Consider the following 15173-nt stretch of genomic DNA (forward strand, 5'->3'; position numbering starts at 1 on the left):
CATTGGGATAGACCTCAACTGATACCAGTTCTTTCTACACTTTCTCTTCCATAGTCATTTCATCCACATCTGTGACTTCAACTATAATTGATGCGGGTGATTCCCATCTGTCTCTGGTTCTCAGTCTCCAGTCGTGTTTTCATGGTTAATTTCACACGGATGACCTTCTGACACCTCTGCCCCTCAGAGGCTCTGAAACTCGGTTTGTCACCTCTGCCTTCACAACTCTTCCTTCACCCGAGCCCAAAACTTGAGTCCTCTGCAATCCCTGCCTTTCCCTCAATTGGTCGCCACATAGCTTAGATGGATCCTTCTCTCCTTTTCTATATCTCTCCCTGACCCAAACATCAGGAATTTGTGCCATAACTTCCTACCTCTAGGGAGGCACTGCAGAAGATGTTTCTGTCATGTTATTAAAGCCCCTTACTCTTATCTTTGGGAGCAGAATGACTCAGTGATGAGGGGCCTTGGGGAGGGCCTGGGGCCACCAATGGGCAGGGCTGGTATATGAAAGGTCCCTTCTCACACACGGTCCTGCCTCTTGCTCACTCGTGCTGCAGGCCTCGTGGATTGGAGAGTGTCAGGCTCTTTTTAGCTTCTGGTCTTCAGGTGAGAAGTAGTACAGGTAGGGTTCTTTCCTGCTTTACTGTTGGGAAGGACTGTAATTCTTTAGCTGTGACTGGGCGGGGGTGCACTTAGTGGAAAAGGAATAAGATGCCCCATTTTGGCTTTGAGCCTAAGCTATGCTCTTCAATCTGACTTCACCCTGAATGAGGTTAACATTTTAATTTCCTTTTGGTTCCTTGTGTGTGTTCTCAATTTGGTTGAGCATCTAAAGGGAAAAAGGGCTGCAGGGTGGGCCATCTTCTACATACCAGATACCAAACTCTCTTAACTAATTTCCCCAACTCATTTGTCTTCTCTTGGGTGACAGTGCTAGCTCACTATCATAAAAAGTCAAAAAATTATATATACTTTCCTATCTTCATTTTTGCATTCTTTGGGATGAAAGATTTGGCCATGGACTTTCCTCCTCCACCCCTACGTCCAAACTTTAAATTTGTGAATTTGATATAATGTCACTTATTCTTTTTTAATGAAAATCTATCAGAAAGAAAAGGTATGAATTTTACTAAATTAACTTCCAAAAAGGATTGATTGGTTGATTTAATATTTATTGAATTCCACAACGCATTAGCATCACACAAACACACAGAAAGAAGCAATTAATAACATGCCATTATTTGGAGAAGGGAGTGATAAATTAGCAACAAACAAAGCAGAAAACAATGGAACCTAAATACTAAGTTCTCTCAACGATTTGGTTTGCTTATTATCATTATTAGTATCCTTGAGATAACTGATGCAAAGAACAGAAATGAATGCATCTAAAAAGAAATATCTATAATCCTACTGCAGGGCAGTTAAGTATTTGCCTGCCAAAAAAGATAAATGATGTTCTTGTGTGCACTTCAAACTTACAAACGGCTGCAGCAAGACTCAGAGTGATAACAATTGTGCTAAAGTCGTACCTCAGAAAATCATAATTGCTATTTAGTTGCTTTCTGTTGTTATAAATGCACAGTTTGGGGCAAATTGGTTATTATGCTGTATTTGCGGTCTTAGACATGTTTCAAGGATATTTAGGTCCATTTCAGCTCACTCACAAATTTTCCTCAATGAGAAGTATAAAGTAACGATGACCTTCCTCATTAGTTATTTCTCCCAATGTTTGCAAAAGGTTAATTCAGTTTTGTTGTTGTTTTAAATTACTCCACCAGGCCACTGTGAGGCAGTGCGGTACAGAATTCTTCGTTTCCTGTTGTGCCCTGCAGGGTAGGCTCCCAGGCTTCTCCTCAATAACCCCTGCACAGTGGATGGGAATGTGGTCTCTCACTGCAGTGGCTGCGGTATCAGGAAACCTTTGAGCTACCTGCACAAATGCAGTGCTACCTGTCAGCCCCAGAGCCAGGGACCTTGTAAGCCCATCCTGCAGGCACTCTGATTCACCATTCTCACTTTATACAGCATCCGCAAGCAAGGTCCACCTTCAAACCGGAACAACTGAATGAGATAATGCTTATTTTGTCATAGGAAACAAGATGTACATAAAGAAAACTCAATCCATTGTTTCCCATGGTGATGAATCTGGCCTTTAAGACATGCATTAGTCAATGCCTTTTTGAGTGTCCTTTAATGCTTACACGTGGTAATACGTTAAAGGCCTTAAGAACATCAATGGTTAAGCCTTTATGCAGAGCTGAATAGTGTATTTTGTATAGTTAGAAAACCACACTGATCTTGAGATCCTACAAGCAAATAACAAAATTAAGTATTGTCATCGATTTTTAAACTGCTTTCCGGAATTTTACAAAATACTTTATTAGGACACAATTTCTTCAGTCTCCGAAATATTCCAGAGTCCACCCTAGTAGTTAGTAGCAACTCCACAAATGCAATAATGGGTTACCTTGTCACTGTAATTGCAGTTTCTCTACGCGAGCAAACAAAACAAGCAAAACCCAGCCCCGCACGGGAAAAGCCAGCACTGGCTCGGGAGCAGCAGAAGGCGACAGAGCACCGGCCGGCTGAGGTCACTGTCGCAATTGGTCCCGGCCAGGTGGCCCGGCGGCCGCAGGGACAGAGGCCACTGCAGCGCCCCCGCCGCGCCTCCCGCGTCCGCACTGCGCCAGCGGCCCCGGGAAAATCTCCAACTGCAGGATTCCTTTTGCTGATTACGAAGAAAGGGGAGGGGGCAAGAGGGAGAAAGGGAGTGTGTGCGTTTTGAGTGTGATAGATCACTACTTCCTCACTCGCCCTACAAAATCTCTCCTCAAAATATTTACAAGCCAATCTCCAACTTCCTCCATCTGCTGGTTCCTAAATCTGAAAGTGCCTCTCCCTCCAATTGCACTAAAGGAGGCAAGGTTTTAGGGTCAACATGGATACAAGAGGATGCAAAGTGCCCCCTTCTCGGCTGAGTGGCAGAGTTCAAGTCTGCAGACCCGAGCGCTCCGCCGGGGAGCGCGCCCAGTTCAGGGGGGACGGACGGGACGGGACCCCCGTTCCGGGGGACCCCGATTCCCAGGGAAGGCCCTGCCCGGGGCTCACGCTTCGGCGTGCAGGAACCCCCCGCAAGCAATAGCTCACCCGGCTGCATCCTCCGAAGCCCCAGCCTCGGGGTGGGGCGCGGGGAGGTGGGAGGCGGGGGCAGCACCGCCTGCAGGCTCTAGTCGGCGCCTCGCGGTCTCCCCCTGGCTCCGGGGCGCCCCCTGTCGCCGGGCTCCCCAGCGATCTGGGCACGGGAGGCTGGAGAGGTGGCAGCCCGGGCGTCCGGGAACGGAGGGGCGCCCGGCCCGTGCCCCCCGGACGGTGCGGACCGGCGGGCGGCCCCGCGGGAGGGCACTGGGCGCTCAGGCCCGGGCGCAGCCCGCGGCCGCCGCCGGAGCCGCAGCAGCCATGTCCGCGCGCCCGCGCTGCCGCAGCCCGGCCGTGATGTCATCCGCTGAGTCCCCGCCGCGGCGCCCCACGCCCGCCCCCCGCGGGCCGCCGCGTCCCTGCCCCGCCCCACGTGCTCCCGGCTTCGGGGATGCAGAGGCCGGCGGTGGCTGTGGGACGATGCGCAGAGCCCGGGTGGCCGCATTGGCGGCGGTGCTGCCCCTCCCCGCCCGCCGCTTCTCTGGCTGGGCTGCGCCCGGGGGCTGCGCACGGGTGGGGGCGGGGGCGCCCGGGGAGGGCGGGGTGGGCTACCCGCGGCCAAGTCCCTGCCAGGTCGCCGTCTGCTGAGTCATGGCCAGCGCTGCCCGCAGCCCGGGCTCACTCGCGTAGCGCGGCGGACGCGAGTGCGCAGCCATTGGGCCGGGCGCGGGGCCGCAAGCGTCGGGCATGACGCGCTGAGCCGCGCTCGCCCGTGCCCGCAGCTCAGCGTGCGCCCCGCGCGGGTGCCTGTGCCGCCGCCCTCCAGCCCCGCCGGCAGCCGCCCCCGCTTCGCCCCGCACCATGATTGCCGCCGCTTTCCTCGTCTTGCTGAGACCCTACAGCATCCAATGTGCCCTTTTCCTCTTGTTGCTTCTGCTAGGCACCATCGCCACCATCATCTTCTTCTGCTGCTGGCACCGCAGGCTCCAGAAGGGGAGGCATCCGATGAAATCGGTCTTTTCGGGTCGTTCAAGGAGCCGAGGTAAGACACCCCGCGACGGGCTTACTCGGGCCGGGAGGAACCTTTAAGCCGATTTGGAGAGGGAAGCGCGGCTCGCTCTCTTCCGCGCTGCCGCCTCTACCCCATTCGCGCCCGCTCCCCCAGCCCAGTGCGTTTCCGTGTTTAGCGTCCCTGTCCCCCTCCTCGGGTCTGCCGGATTGGGGTGACCGCGGCGAGGCAGAGCGCTGGGAGGTGGGGGGAACGTACCAGATGCTTGGTGTCAGTGTGCTTAAGCCCTGGGGATGGCTGGAGCGGAGTCCGGGCTGCGGCAGCCTCGTCCACCCCCACCCTCCGGCCGGCGCTGGAGCGTGGGGCATGGAGAGTTCGGGGCTCCCCAACTCCCCCAGAACTTTCCCTGAAACTTCTCGCGGAGAAATCACCTAGAGACCGATGGCCTAGTAACCAACCCTCCCTGCAGGCTGTCCCCACTGTATTAGAGGCGTCCGGAACGCGCCTCCCCGACCCTCGTCCCCCGGGTAAGTCGTCGGTGACTCGGCAGGTGAAGAACAAGGAGTTAATTGAAGTCTCGTTTTTCTTTTTTTTCCCCAGATGCTGTTTTGAGATCTCACCACTTTCGTTCCGAGGTAATTTATTTAGCGCGCACGCTCAAGGTCAGAAGAAGTTCTCTTTGCTGGGTACCAATATTAATCATATGGGTGTTCAGAAGCCAGTAGGGCGTTGAATGGGGAGCATGCTACCCCCAAGCCGAAAGGGACGTGTTTTCTTTTAAGTGGCTCCCCAGCGTGAGTGCCCAGTGAACGGTTTTGGCAGATCTCTTGTGTCCTGGAGCCGCTGTGCTGGAAGGGGTGAGACAGCCCTTAAAAGCGGCCAGACCTTAGGAACTGAGCCTCGGGGTGGATCTCAGCTTCCTTGAGAATCTGTAAGTCGCCGGAAGCTTTCTGGGTGCAGTCAGCTGGCCGCGGCTGTTCACTTGGGTATCTAACCTCGCTGGGAGCTTTTAGGGAGCTGGTGCAGAGCAATTTGATCCATGTGCATTTCCCTTTAGACTTTCAAGTTTATATTCCTGTTCACCCAGAAAGAGCTCCATGTTTTACTGGGGACGTCTGATGATTTTTGCAGAGCGATGGTGGTAGTGATCTGGCTTTACTAACAAAACGTGGACCATCCCTTCATAAACAGGCGACCTGGCCTCGCAGCAATTCAGTGGAACTGTTGTAGGACTAGTTCCGCTGGAGATAGACCAAAACGAGAAACACAAGCTCTCCCTGACCCAGCATTTCTTGATGAATTTCTAGGTCAACCCCCCACTTAATGCGAGATGATTTTCCCTCTTTCCCGCGAGTTTCACACAGCCAGGAGGTTGCTGGTAGCAATGCTTGATGCCATTTGCTCATTTTAGGAAAGACTTCATAGTTAGAAACGCTCCATTGACTTACCATTTACCTGAGAAGTTATTTCACATTTCATTTCAATAGTTAATCCAATGTTTTATTGCACCCTAGATGTTTGATTGGACTCTGGTTGCTTGAAAGCTTTTACTGCATTACTATAACATCGTTATAATGCGGCACAATGAATAATTTTACATGGAGCCCCAGTGGGTGAGAACTCTTTACTCAATTTAGGACTGTAAAGAGAATAAAATAACCAGTCAGATAATCAGAGGTTCCATTGCTGCCTTTACACTAACTAGCTGTGTGGTGCTGGGAAACTCTCTCAACTTCTCAGCCCTTCAACTATAAAATAGGGCCAATAGTACCTTATAGGGCTGTAGGGGGAGGGCGGGGTTTACCAGTAATCATGTTAACAAAACCCCACTTAGCTCATAGTAGCTATTCAGTACTTGATAGGTATCATTCCATTTTGTAAAATTGAATTAAAAATGTGTAAAAATAAAAGATCTGTCCACAAATCTTAGTCTTTATTAGATTAATTAATTCAAAGTTATGTGAAACAACATAAGCTGTGCCTGTTATGAACCAACACTTTTTGAACACCTGATTAATTTAATAGAGTAACCCATTTAGAGGTGACAAAAAATAAATCACAGTCAGGGTGCGACCACCAAAATTTAGGATTTTCATTTTACAAGGAGATCACCAGTCCAGTACATGTAAATGATAGAACCAGAATAAGAATCCTGTTATGGGTTGTTAGATTAGCCATCAAGTGTTTCTGCTAAAGCATAGGCAGAAAAAATGAGATAGGTCTACATTTGTTTAGGTATCTGTCAGTTAAGCATTTGTCCTGAGCTTGCATTTGGTTAGGAAAGCTGGGAGTGATCGTTTAATGCCATAGCTCATTTCACAAGATTCCTGGTACAGGTTGACATCCTGTGTGTGCTTTGTATTTGCCTTGTCTGCTGGGCTGTGAACATCTTGACGGCATGGACCAAGTCTCTCTTGTTTAGGGCTATATCCCCACTGCCTGGTGTATAATGGGCTCTTAATAAATATTTATCAAATGAGTGAAAAATTCTCTATGAGTGCCAGTTTTCGTAACTGGGCAAATACAACTCAGAATTGGGCCAAAAAGAAAAATGCACATTCTCAGGACATTGCTCAGAATTCAGCATTTGCTGAATCCCAACTCTTATCTTTCTAGACTTTAAAACATTGCCCTGGAGTTTGTGTTAAAAAATGTAAATCACTAATTATAACAAAATGTATTTGGTTAGAATTTTTTTTCTCAGGAAGTTCAATGCAGTATTAGCTTCATTTGTTGATAAGCCCCCCATGTTCCTTTTCATACCAAGTCCCTGTGTTAAACTACTCAAAGAATGTCATTTTATAAGTGAAAATCGTGAGACTGTTCCATGAGAATGTCATATTTCATCATTGTTTCATGTTCACCACAAATAAGACATTTTCCCTACGGAAAACAGACGGGATTTTTTTTCCTTCTCCGTTTCTACCAAAATGCCATTTCCAGCAGGATTTTCTCCTTGAGAAATACCTCTGAAGTTTTTGGATTCTAGCGTGTTAGAAAATTAGAACTTTTGTCACATAATGGCTATTCTTCTTGTTACTTTTTAGCAGTAGCTGCTGCAAAATAAGTATCAAAGAAAATGTTTTGATTTTCCTACAAGTTATAGTCCTGTCGAGTATTCTATTCCTCATCCCAATCTCAGTCAGTAGATAATTCACTCTCAGTATTTCCATAGCTGTCAAATGAGGAAAATGGGTTTAGGATCTGTGGACTTATTTTGAAATGTGAAAGAGCTTTGCGAAAGCCCTGGAACACATGAGGAAGTTCAGTTAGCTCTTGGCTGCTTTACTTGGCAGAGGATATTGCTTCTGCTTTCCACACGTCCAGGAAAGTCCAATTGGAGAGGAAATTTCAGGATGTTTCTTCCCAGGTAGGGAGAGAAATACTTCTCCAGGGGGGAAACCATGGCATCAGGACTCAGTGTGTTTTGGGGAAGTTCTGCAGCAGGAAAAAAAGCCACATATCTCATGTGAGGGGCTGCAGCTTTTTCTCCCTCACTAAGTGGATAATAAACACCTTTCTTCAACTCAGTTTCTTCCTCATGAAGCTAGAAATAAATGATTCAGAGATTTATGAGATGTTTGGGAACCATAACCACCAACAGCCCCTTTTTATTTTCATATACTTGCAAACTCATCTCTACTGGCTTAAGAGTTCTCTAAATTTTAATAATAGCATATGAGAATGTAAAATTATTAATCCACTCAGCAAGGGCTCAATCCCCAATTCTCTGACAGATAAAAGGCCCAGTTAGATAGCTGGAAATATGTGCTTTGTATATGAAAATAAAATACTTGTACCATATATATAGTAATAAACAATATATATAGTGATGAGAAGTGATTTCACATCGAGATGGGACGCAGTCTGGAAACCAAGTGTCCATTCTGGGTCTCTAAGAAGGATACTTTTCCTAGGGACTTAATAATGTTTGATGCTGTGACTTTACACAATGCTTAACTGTTACCCTAGATGCCTGTGGTGAAGATCAGACAGTGACAGTCCTGATTTTAAGGAAATCTCGGAAAGTGATATGGGTAATTGAGGTACCATTAGATTACAAGAAAGAACCTTGTGAGCCCTTCAGTAGAGTGCAGACAGTTACATATAATGCCCTTGGAGAATACCCAGCATGAACAGTGGTACATGATCCCTATTCATCAGCTCGGTGGAATAAGGGCAGCCTTGTTAGATATCAGCAGAGGCAGGAGGGTGTTTTGTGTCCATCAGGATTGAGTAAATATCTTCACTTCCTGTTTCAGGGAAAGGAACCAAAAGAGTTAACTCGAGTTAACTCAAGCGAGATAAGGACTCAGTAAGACAAGAACCCCCAGCTACATTTTGTCTGCTGCGTAGTGTTTAACTGTGTCACTCACAGCTCAAAGAATCATATGCCCAAAATTCTCAATGAAAGAGAGAGGCTAAGTGGAGTGAATTTTTAATGGCCATTTCTTACAAAGCTGAATAGGCAAATCCTTTAGGTTTTTCCAGTGATTTTCCACGTTATCGTAGATGAAAGGATGGTCCACACTGACCCTCTTGGCCTCATCATATTTCCAGAGAATCCCTGCACCAAACCATGGAAAAATGGTCAGTGGAATACCCATACTTCACAGCTTGTTGTGGAATTTGCATCTTTTATTAAGGGTTACTCAGTTTAGTGGATTAGACAAATTGATAGTTTATTATTTAGCTCTCTTTTACAATTAGGTTATCTTTATAAATAAATTCTTTGCCTAGAGTTAAATTCTAGGTCTTAAGTTAGTTTATGCTGATTAAATCAGTCTTAAGTTGAATTCCACACATGATACAGGGTTCATTTTGTTTCATGCAATTATTTTAAAAACAAACATTTATTTTTTCATCCTTTATGAGGTATGATATTAGAGGGTAGGAATAACAAAGGGTCTGAGGTGTAGTCCCTGCCTTGACGATGACTTCCAGGTCACTCCCAGTATCAGTGCTGAAATTTTATAGTTACTGGTTTCTTCTGTTCCAGTAACTGAACTGACATCCAACTATGAATCACAAATCTGATGGGAGCATCAGAGGCCAAGCTGTGCAAGTAAAGCCAGTACATTTGTGAAAAAGACAAATTCACCCCATTCACCAAAGTCACTACCACCATATAATTTACCCTTACTTCAGCTACGTGGCAACAAAGCAGAATGCTAAAAGCAAAAGAAGAAGAAGAAGAAAGAAAAAAGCCCACTTTTTTTCCCCCATGCATCCAAACCTTTTAAATCCAGTCTAGATGAAAGTAGAAACAAAAGCTTTTTTGGAGAAGTCTGAAATCTTTGTCTAACCTCAAGGGTTAGGAATGACTCCTTTTGAGATTGCAGTTACAACATAGAAACAGGCTAATAACAAGTATTGGTTTAATGAAAGGATTACAGGAATAAGAGTTCAAAGTCCTGGCTTTGGGTTCCAGCTCTGCCACTAACAAACTGTGCCGTCTTGGTCTAGTCTTTTAGGGTCTCTGAGATTCAGACTTGCTGTTTTCACTGGTAACATGAAGATGATCTCTGAATCTCCTTCATAGTAAACAGGCCCTGTTTCTGCTATGTGCAAAAATGCATCCTGGTAAAAAAGGTATCATGTAAAACGTGATTCCTTCTAGGAACTGAAGGCAGGTAAAGATAAAGATATGATTAGCATAAACACAAAGTAACAAATTATGTATAGAAAAGGAATGGTTGGAATACTTCTGATGACATGATTGCTTCTGGCTGGGGTGATCAGAGAAGCCTTCCAGGAGGAGGTGATATTTCTGCTGCAGCATGCAGGCTGAGTAGTACCTGGCTAGACAGACAGGGGCTCAGAGCAAACCCCCAGGCCAGCAGAACCGCTTAAGAATAGGCAACAATTAAGGAAACACCTGTTTTCAGAGCTCAGAAAACGCCAGTATGATTAGAAGAAAGGGGTCTTGAGATCACATCAGGATGGAAATATAAGTAGGTGCCAGCTATAATAAAAAATAATTTTTGTGTACCACTTGACAGCTGACAAAGGCTTTGACAAAACATTATTTTATTTGAATGCCTTAGGAGGGCACCTGCTGTGAGCCCTCTCGAGAGAAGGAAAGACTTTTGATTTCTTTTCTAGTAACTACGGCCAAACAGCCTGATCACTCTTTTTTTCTCTGTCACGGAGAGTGGAGAGTTGTGGCCTCAGCTGCAGAGGCCTGGGACCATGATTGGCTGGGGGCCTTTCTGGTCACGCCGAAGCTGCACTCTTGCAGGGCATTGCATGTTTCAGGTCTAGTGCTCAAGCGTCACTGGGTTATATTTGACCACAGACACCATATGTCCAGGGGTTTGTGACAACCTGCTCCTGTTGTCATTACAACTCCTAATGCAAAGCATAATAAATTTGCAGGCAATTTATTATGTACAAGGCTATGTAATATATTACAGTTTTTAAAAGTATTTGAAATGTGTCTCTGCTTTTAAACTTCTTCCTTGAAGAAAATCCCTCTCCCATAATAATCTGAATGTCTGTTTCCTCCTCAAATCCTCAAGCCTAGCCCTTCGCCCTCAGCCAATGGCTTCTGTCTCCTAACTCACAGAGAACAACTTCTTGCCCCTACAAACTAAGTGGCATCTTAATCTTCCCTCCCAGCCCAAGGAAAACTTCATCTGTTCTCCCTGTGGGTATTTTATGCTTACGCCATGAATTCCTTATCTTCCTGTCTCTTGGGGGCTGTTCTGTGAGTCGTCCCCTCCTTTCTCTTCTGATGCACACTCTCTCCTGGCCCCTGTTTCTAACACATAAACATCATAGGTGCGTCCTTTTGAAAACAACGTAAACCTCCCTATACCACCAACTCTTCTCTTGTTAAGAAAAGTTCTCTGAAAAAGGTTCTTTATCTGCCACCTCCTATTCCTCGCTTCTCATTTACTCCTCAACTTAGTAAAATCTGGCTTCTGCTCTATGACTTGAAACCACTCACCCTTAGCTCAGCGTTGAGTTCTAAATTGTTACATCACATATTTCCGTCTTAGGTTTAATCGACTTATCTTGCATTGGACTTTGTTGGCCACTGATCCCTTCTTGAAACTCTCCCCCACCCCCCACCTTTTTTTTCTGGCCACGGCTGCCTCTATTCCTGCACTGGACCCTCTTCCTTCTTAGATGTTGACATTCCCAACGTATTCCCTTGCTCATAATTTTTTAAACAGATTTATTGAGATATAATTCACATACTATACAGTTCACCCATTTAAAATGTACCATTCAGTGATTTTTAGTGTATTTACAACGGTGTGCAGCCATCACACAATTTAATTGAAAACATTTTCGTTACCCCCCAAAGAAACCCCACACCTGTTGGCAGTCACTCCCCATTCACCTCCCACCTCCACACCCCAACCCTAGGCAACCGCTAATCTAGTTTTGTCTTAGTAGATTTGCTGGGCCTTGTTTTTGCTCACCCTATTCAAACTTTACTTGTAGGATCTCACCATATTTCCTGTTTTAGTTCGTCCTCACAGAATGGTTACTCTGAAATCTGTATGTCAAATTCAGGCTACACTCTTGACCTCGAGATACAGAGAGTCAGCCCTTTTCCCTCCTTCTTACATGGATGCACCGCAGGTCTTAAACTGAACATCTGCCCCTGTTGTGGAGAGTGGTACAACCCTTACCTGTACCTCTGCAGTTGCCCAAACTAGAAGTCTAGAAACTATGACAGACCCTTCCTTATCCATTCTGTCCTCTTTTACATATCTCTGGAGTCTGCCTTTCTTACCATCCTCCTGATGGTTACCTTGCTTCAGTCCCTGTAACGAGCCTCCAGACAAGTCTCCCTGACATCCCACCCCCAGTCCATACACACTAATCTGATAAGGATCATTCTAAAATACAGATTAAGCCTTAAAACTTTTATTAGTCAGGGAGACATTCAGATTTAAGTGATCCCAACATAAGATGGGTTATTAATAATCAAGGATTTCTGTTCTCTCATGGCAAGAAGTCTAGACATGATGTAGGCTTTGCTGCAACAGCCCCACTGTGTCACTGCTGGGGTGATTGGGATAATCCTGGCCTTTCCCTCATGGTTGCAGGATGGCTGCACCATTCCAGACATTGTGCCCAAATTCAAGGTAGGAAGGAGGGGAAAAGGGAGAGCCAGTCAAAGAAGGATATTCATCAGGAAATCAAACTCTTTGCCGGATGGAGGGCTTTCCAGTTAGATTTCTCCTTGCATTTCACTGGTCAGAACTGTGTCACAAAGCCGTCCCTCACTGCAAAGGAAGCTTGGGATATGAGCTTTCATTTTTCCTGGCTTTTGTGGTAGAGGTAGGCAGGGAGAAAGGGTTGGGTAAGCCATATTCCTTCCCTACTTAAAATCCTTCAGTGGCTTTCCACTTTTTTCCAGGTAGTAAAGTTTGACCTTCTTAATGTGACATCAGAGGGATCCCTATGCTGATGTCCTGGTGATGGTTACTCTCCAAGCAGACCATGACTTTTTGGATTATTGTTTTTGACCATGTTATTTCCAGCTAAGAAAGCCCTTCTTTGTTTTCCTTTTCTTTCTTTGGCCACTCACCCCTAACTAAAGCGGAAATACTCAGGCACGAAAGGCTAACTCTTGCTCTTCCTTCAAAACCCAGTTCATAGGTCATCTCCAGGAAACTTTCTTAGCTCCCTCCTCATAATAATGATAATAATTGAGTTTTTTTATTTGTCTCTCCTACAAGATTATACCTTGAAAGTAGTCTAACTAAATCCCTGGTTCTTAGCTCAGTGTCTGGTACAAAATAAAGCTCAGTAAATGTTTGCTGAAGGAATGAATATATTTGATGTTTTCTAAAGTCAGTTTAATTCTCAATTCTCATGGATTCTAACTTTCCAAATATTCCTGTATCCTTCTTTTACTTAAAGGGAAAGAGACAGATTCTTTTCATTTTTTATTTCAGACATACTCACAGTTGCGCCTTAGTTAACATCCTGTGTTTACTTTGAAAATACGCAGATTCAGGCACTTTTTAAAATGAGTTGAAAATATTTCCTGACATTTTAATTTATTATTGAAGAGATTTTTATACCTCTTCAATAATATATAGGCAAATAGTATTAACAGAGATAAAGAAGGATGTTCCATAATGATAAAAAGACTATTCAGGAAAACATAATTATAGATGTGTATGTACAGAGCCTTAAAATGCATGGAGTAAACATTGTCAAAATTAAAGCGAGAAATAGACAATTTTGGAGTCATAGTTGATGATTTTAACATCCTTCTTTCAGTAATTGGTAGAATATCCATATAGAAAATCAGTAAAAATATAAGTGATCTTAATAACCCTATCAACTATCTTGACCTAATTGATATTTATAGAACGCCATACCCACTTGACTCGTTTCCAAAGACAGACTATATTCTAGGCCATAAATCAATTCACAATAAAATTAATTTAAATTTGAAAAGGTTGAAATCATACAGAGTATGATCATACTCTGATCATAACATAATCAGACTAGGAATCAATAACAATAATATCTCTAGGAAAACCTCACATATTTGGAAATTAAATAACATGCTTCAGAAAATTCATGCATCAAAAAAGAAACCATAAGGAAAATTTAAAAATATTTTGAACTGAACGATAATGAAAACATAGTATCTCAAAATTGTGGGTTGCAACCAAAGCAGAGCTCAGAGGAAAACATATAGCTTTAACTGCTTATATTAAAAAGAAAGGTCTAAAATCTAACAAACTTTCAACTTTAAGAAGCTAGGGGATAAAAAAGGAAAAGTAAATGCAAAATAAGCAGAAGGAAGGAGATAATAAAAATAAGAGTAGACATTGATGAAATAGAGAAAAGACATACAATAGAGAAAATTAACAAAGCCAAGGTTGGTTTTTTAAAATTATTTTTTAATTGAAGTATAATTAATCTACAATGTTGTGTTAGTTTCAGGTGTACAGCAAATTGATACAGTTATATATACATGTATATTCTTTTTCAGATTCTTTCCCATTATAGGTTATTACAAGATATTGAATATAGGTCCCTGTGCTATACAGTAGGTCCTTGTTGTTTATCTGTTTCATATATAATAGTGTGTATATATTAAAGTTGGTTTTTTGAAAAGGTCAACAAAGTTTACAAATATCAGGCTAGACTGATCGAGGCAAAAAACCACAAATCACTGGTATGACACATGGAAGAGAGGTTATAACTACAGAACCCACAGACATTAAAAGGAAAATAGAATATTCTGTACAACTTTATGCTTAGAAATTTGACAACTTAGATGAAATGGACAAGTATGTACCTATAGGTCTCTAATTATCCACTCATCCGACCTGTGCATATTTCATCATGTATTAGAACTGCTCTAACTCCCAGATCTTGAGTTCTGAAATATCTCTCTTTGACCACATACCTGCCTGTCTATGCATCTCATCGTGAGCTCTTAATGAGTTTCTTGCTTCCCTAGGTTTCAGCCTGTCAGCACTTTCTGATTTAACTTCACTTCCCTTTCTGCTCAGTAGAGACCCTTAATCAACTCTACAGAGAAACTTTCACTGTTATTCTCACTTTGCTCATGCGGTTAGTACCTCTGCCACAATGACTTTGACAATTACTAGATCTGAGTCAATCTCTTTGACTGCTTTTCTATTCTTGTGCCTAGGAGGCCTGTCCTTACTGGACAACTTCACAAAACCTAGCCATTTCTTTCATTATGTAATCCAGCAGTCATGTCTGTCCTTGAGTGTATCAGCTAGCTTCTGCTTTGTAACAGCAAACAACAACAGTTCAAATGTGAACTATTTAGCTCACAATTCTGGGGATTGGCCATTTGGGCTGTGCCCAGCTGGGCAGTGGTTCTGGTCTGAGTCAGGCTTGGCTTATCACAGCCAGCCCTCAGTCATGCGTTGTTGGTCATGCGTGAGTCGGCCTTCTGGCTGACTCACAGTTTGCCTCTACATGGTCTGTCCTCTTCCATCAAGCCAACCCAGGTTGGTTCACATGCAGTTAGATTCAGGTTCCAGTAGCAGCAAGAGTGGAAGTG

At 44.2% G+C, this 15173-nt stretch overlaps 2 protein-coding genes across 26 annotated transcripts in view; one reads left to right on the forward strand and one right to left on the reverse strand.

Annotated features, from left to right (window-relative positions):
- Positions 1 to 3708, reverse strand: part of BEND6 (BEN domain containing 6) — an 89184-nt gene extending 85476 nt beyond the window's left edge. For 14 of the 16 annotated variants that reach the window (XM_082347162.1, XM_082347161.1, XM_082347160.1 and 11 more), the window contains exon 1: positions 3151 to 3707. The gene's annotated coding sequence lies outside the window, so the exon portion shown is untranslated. Of the gene's footprint in view, positions 1 to 3150 lie in introns of all 16 variants that reach the window. The other 2 variants (XM_082347167.1, XM_082347166.1) reach the window with 1 other exon arrangement.
- Positions 3709 to 3759: 51 nt separating this feature from the next.
- DST (dystonin) overlaps positions 3760 to 15173 on the forward strand; it is a 502757-nt gene continuing 491343 nt past the window's right edge. For 5 of the 10 annotated variants that reach the window (XM_082347090.1, XM_082347106.1, XM_082347105.1 and 2 more), the window contains exons 1-2: positions 3761 to 4180; positions 4748 to 4782. In XM_082347090.1, the coding sequence (XP_082203216.1) occupies positions 4000 to 4180; positions 4748 to 4782 (216 nt within the window). In that variant the 5' untranslated portion in view covers positions 3761 to 3999. Of the gene's footprint in view, positions 4181 to 4747; positions 4783 to 15173 lie in introns of all 10 variants that reach the window. The other 5 variants (XM_082347108.1, XM_082347103.1, XM_082347107.1 and 2 more) reach the window with 2 other exon arrangements.

Source organism: Balaenoptera borealis (genome assembly GCF_965194805.1).
Source record: "Balaenoptera borealis genome assembly, chromosome: 12".
Classification (NCBI taxonomy): domain Eukaryota; kingdom Metazoa; phylum Chordata; class Mammalia; order Artiodactyla; family Balaenopteridae; genus Balaenoptera; species Balaenoptera borealis.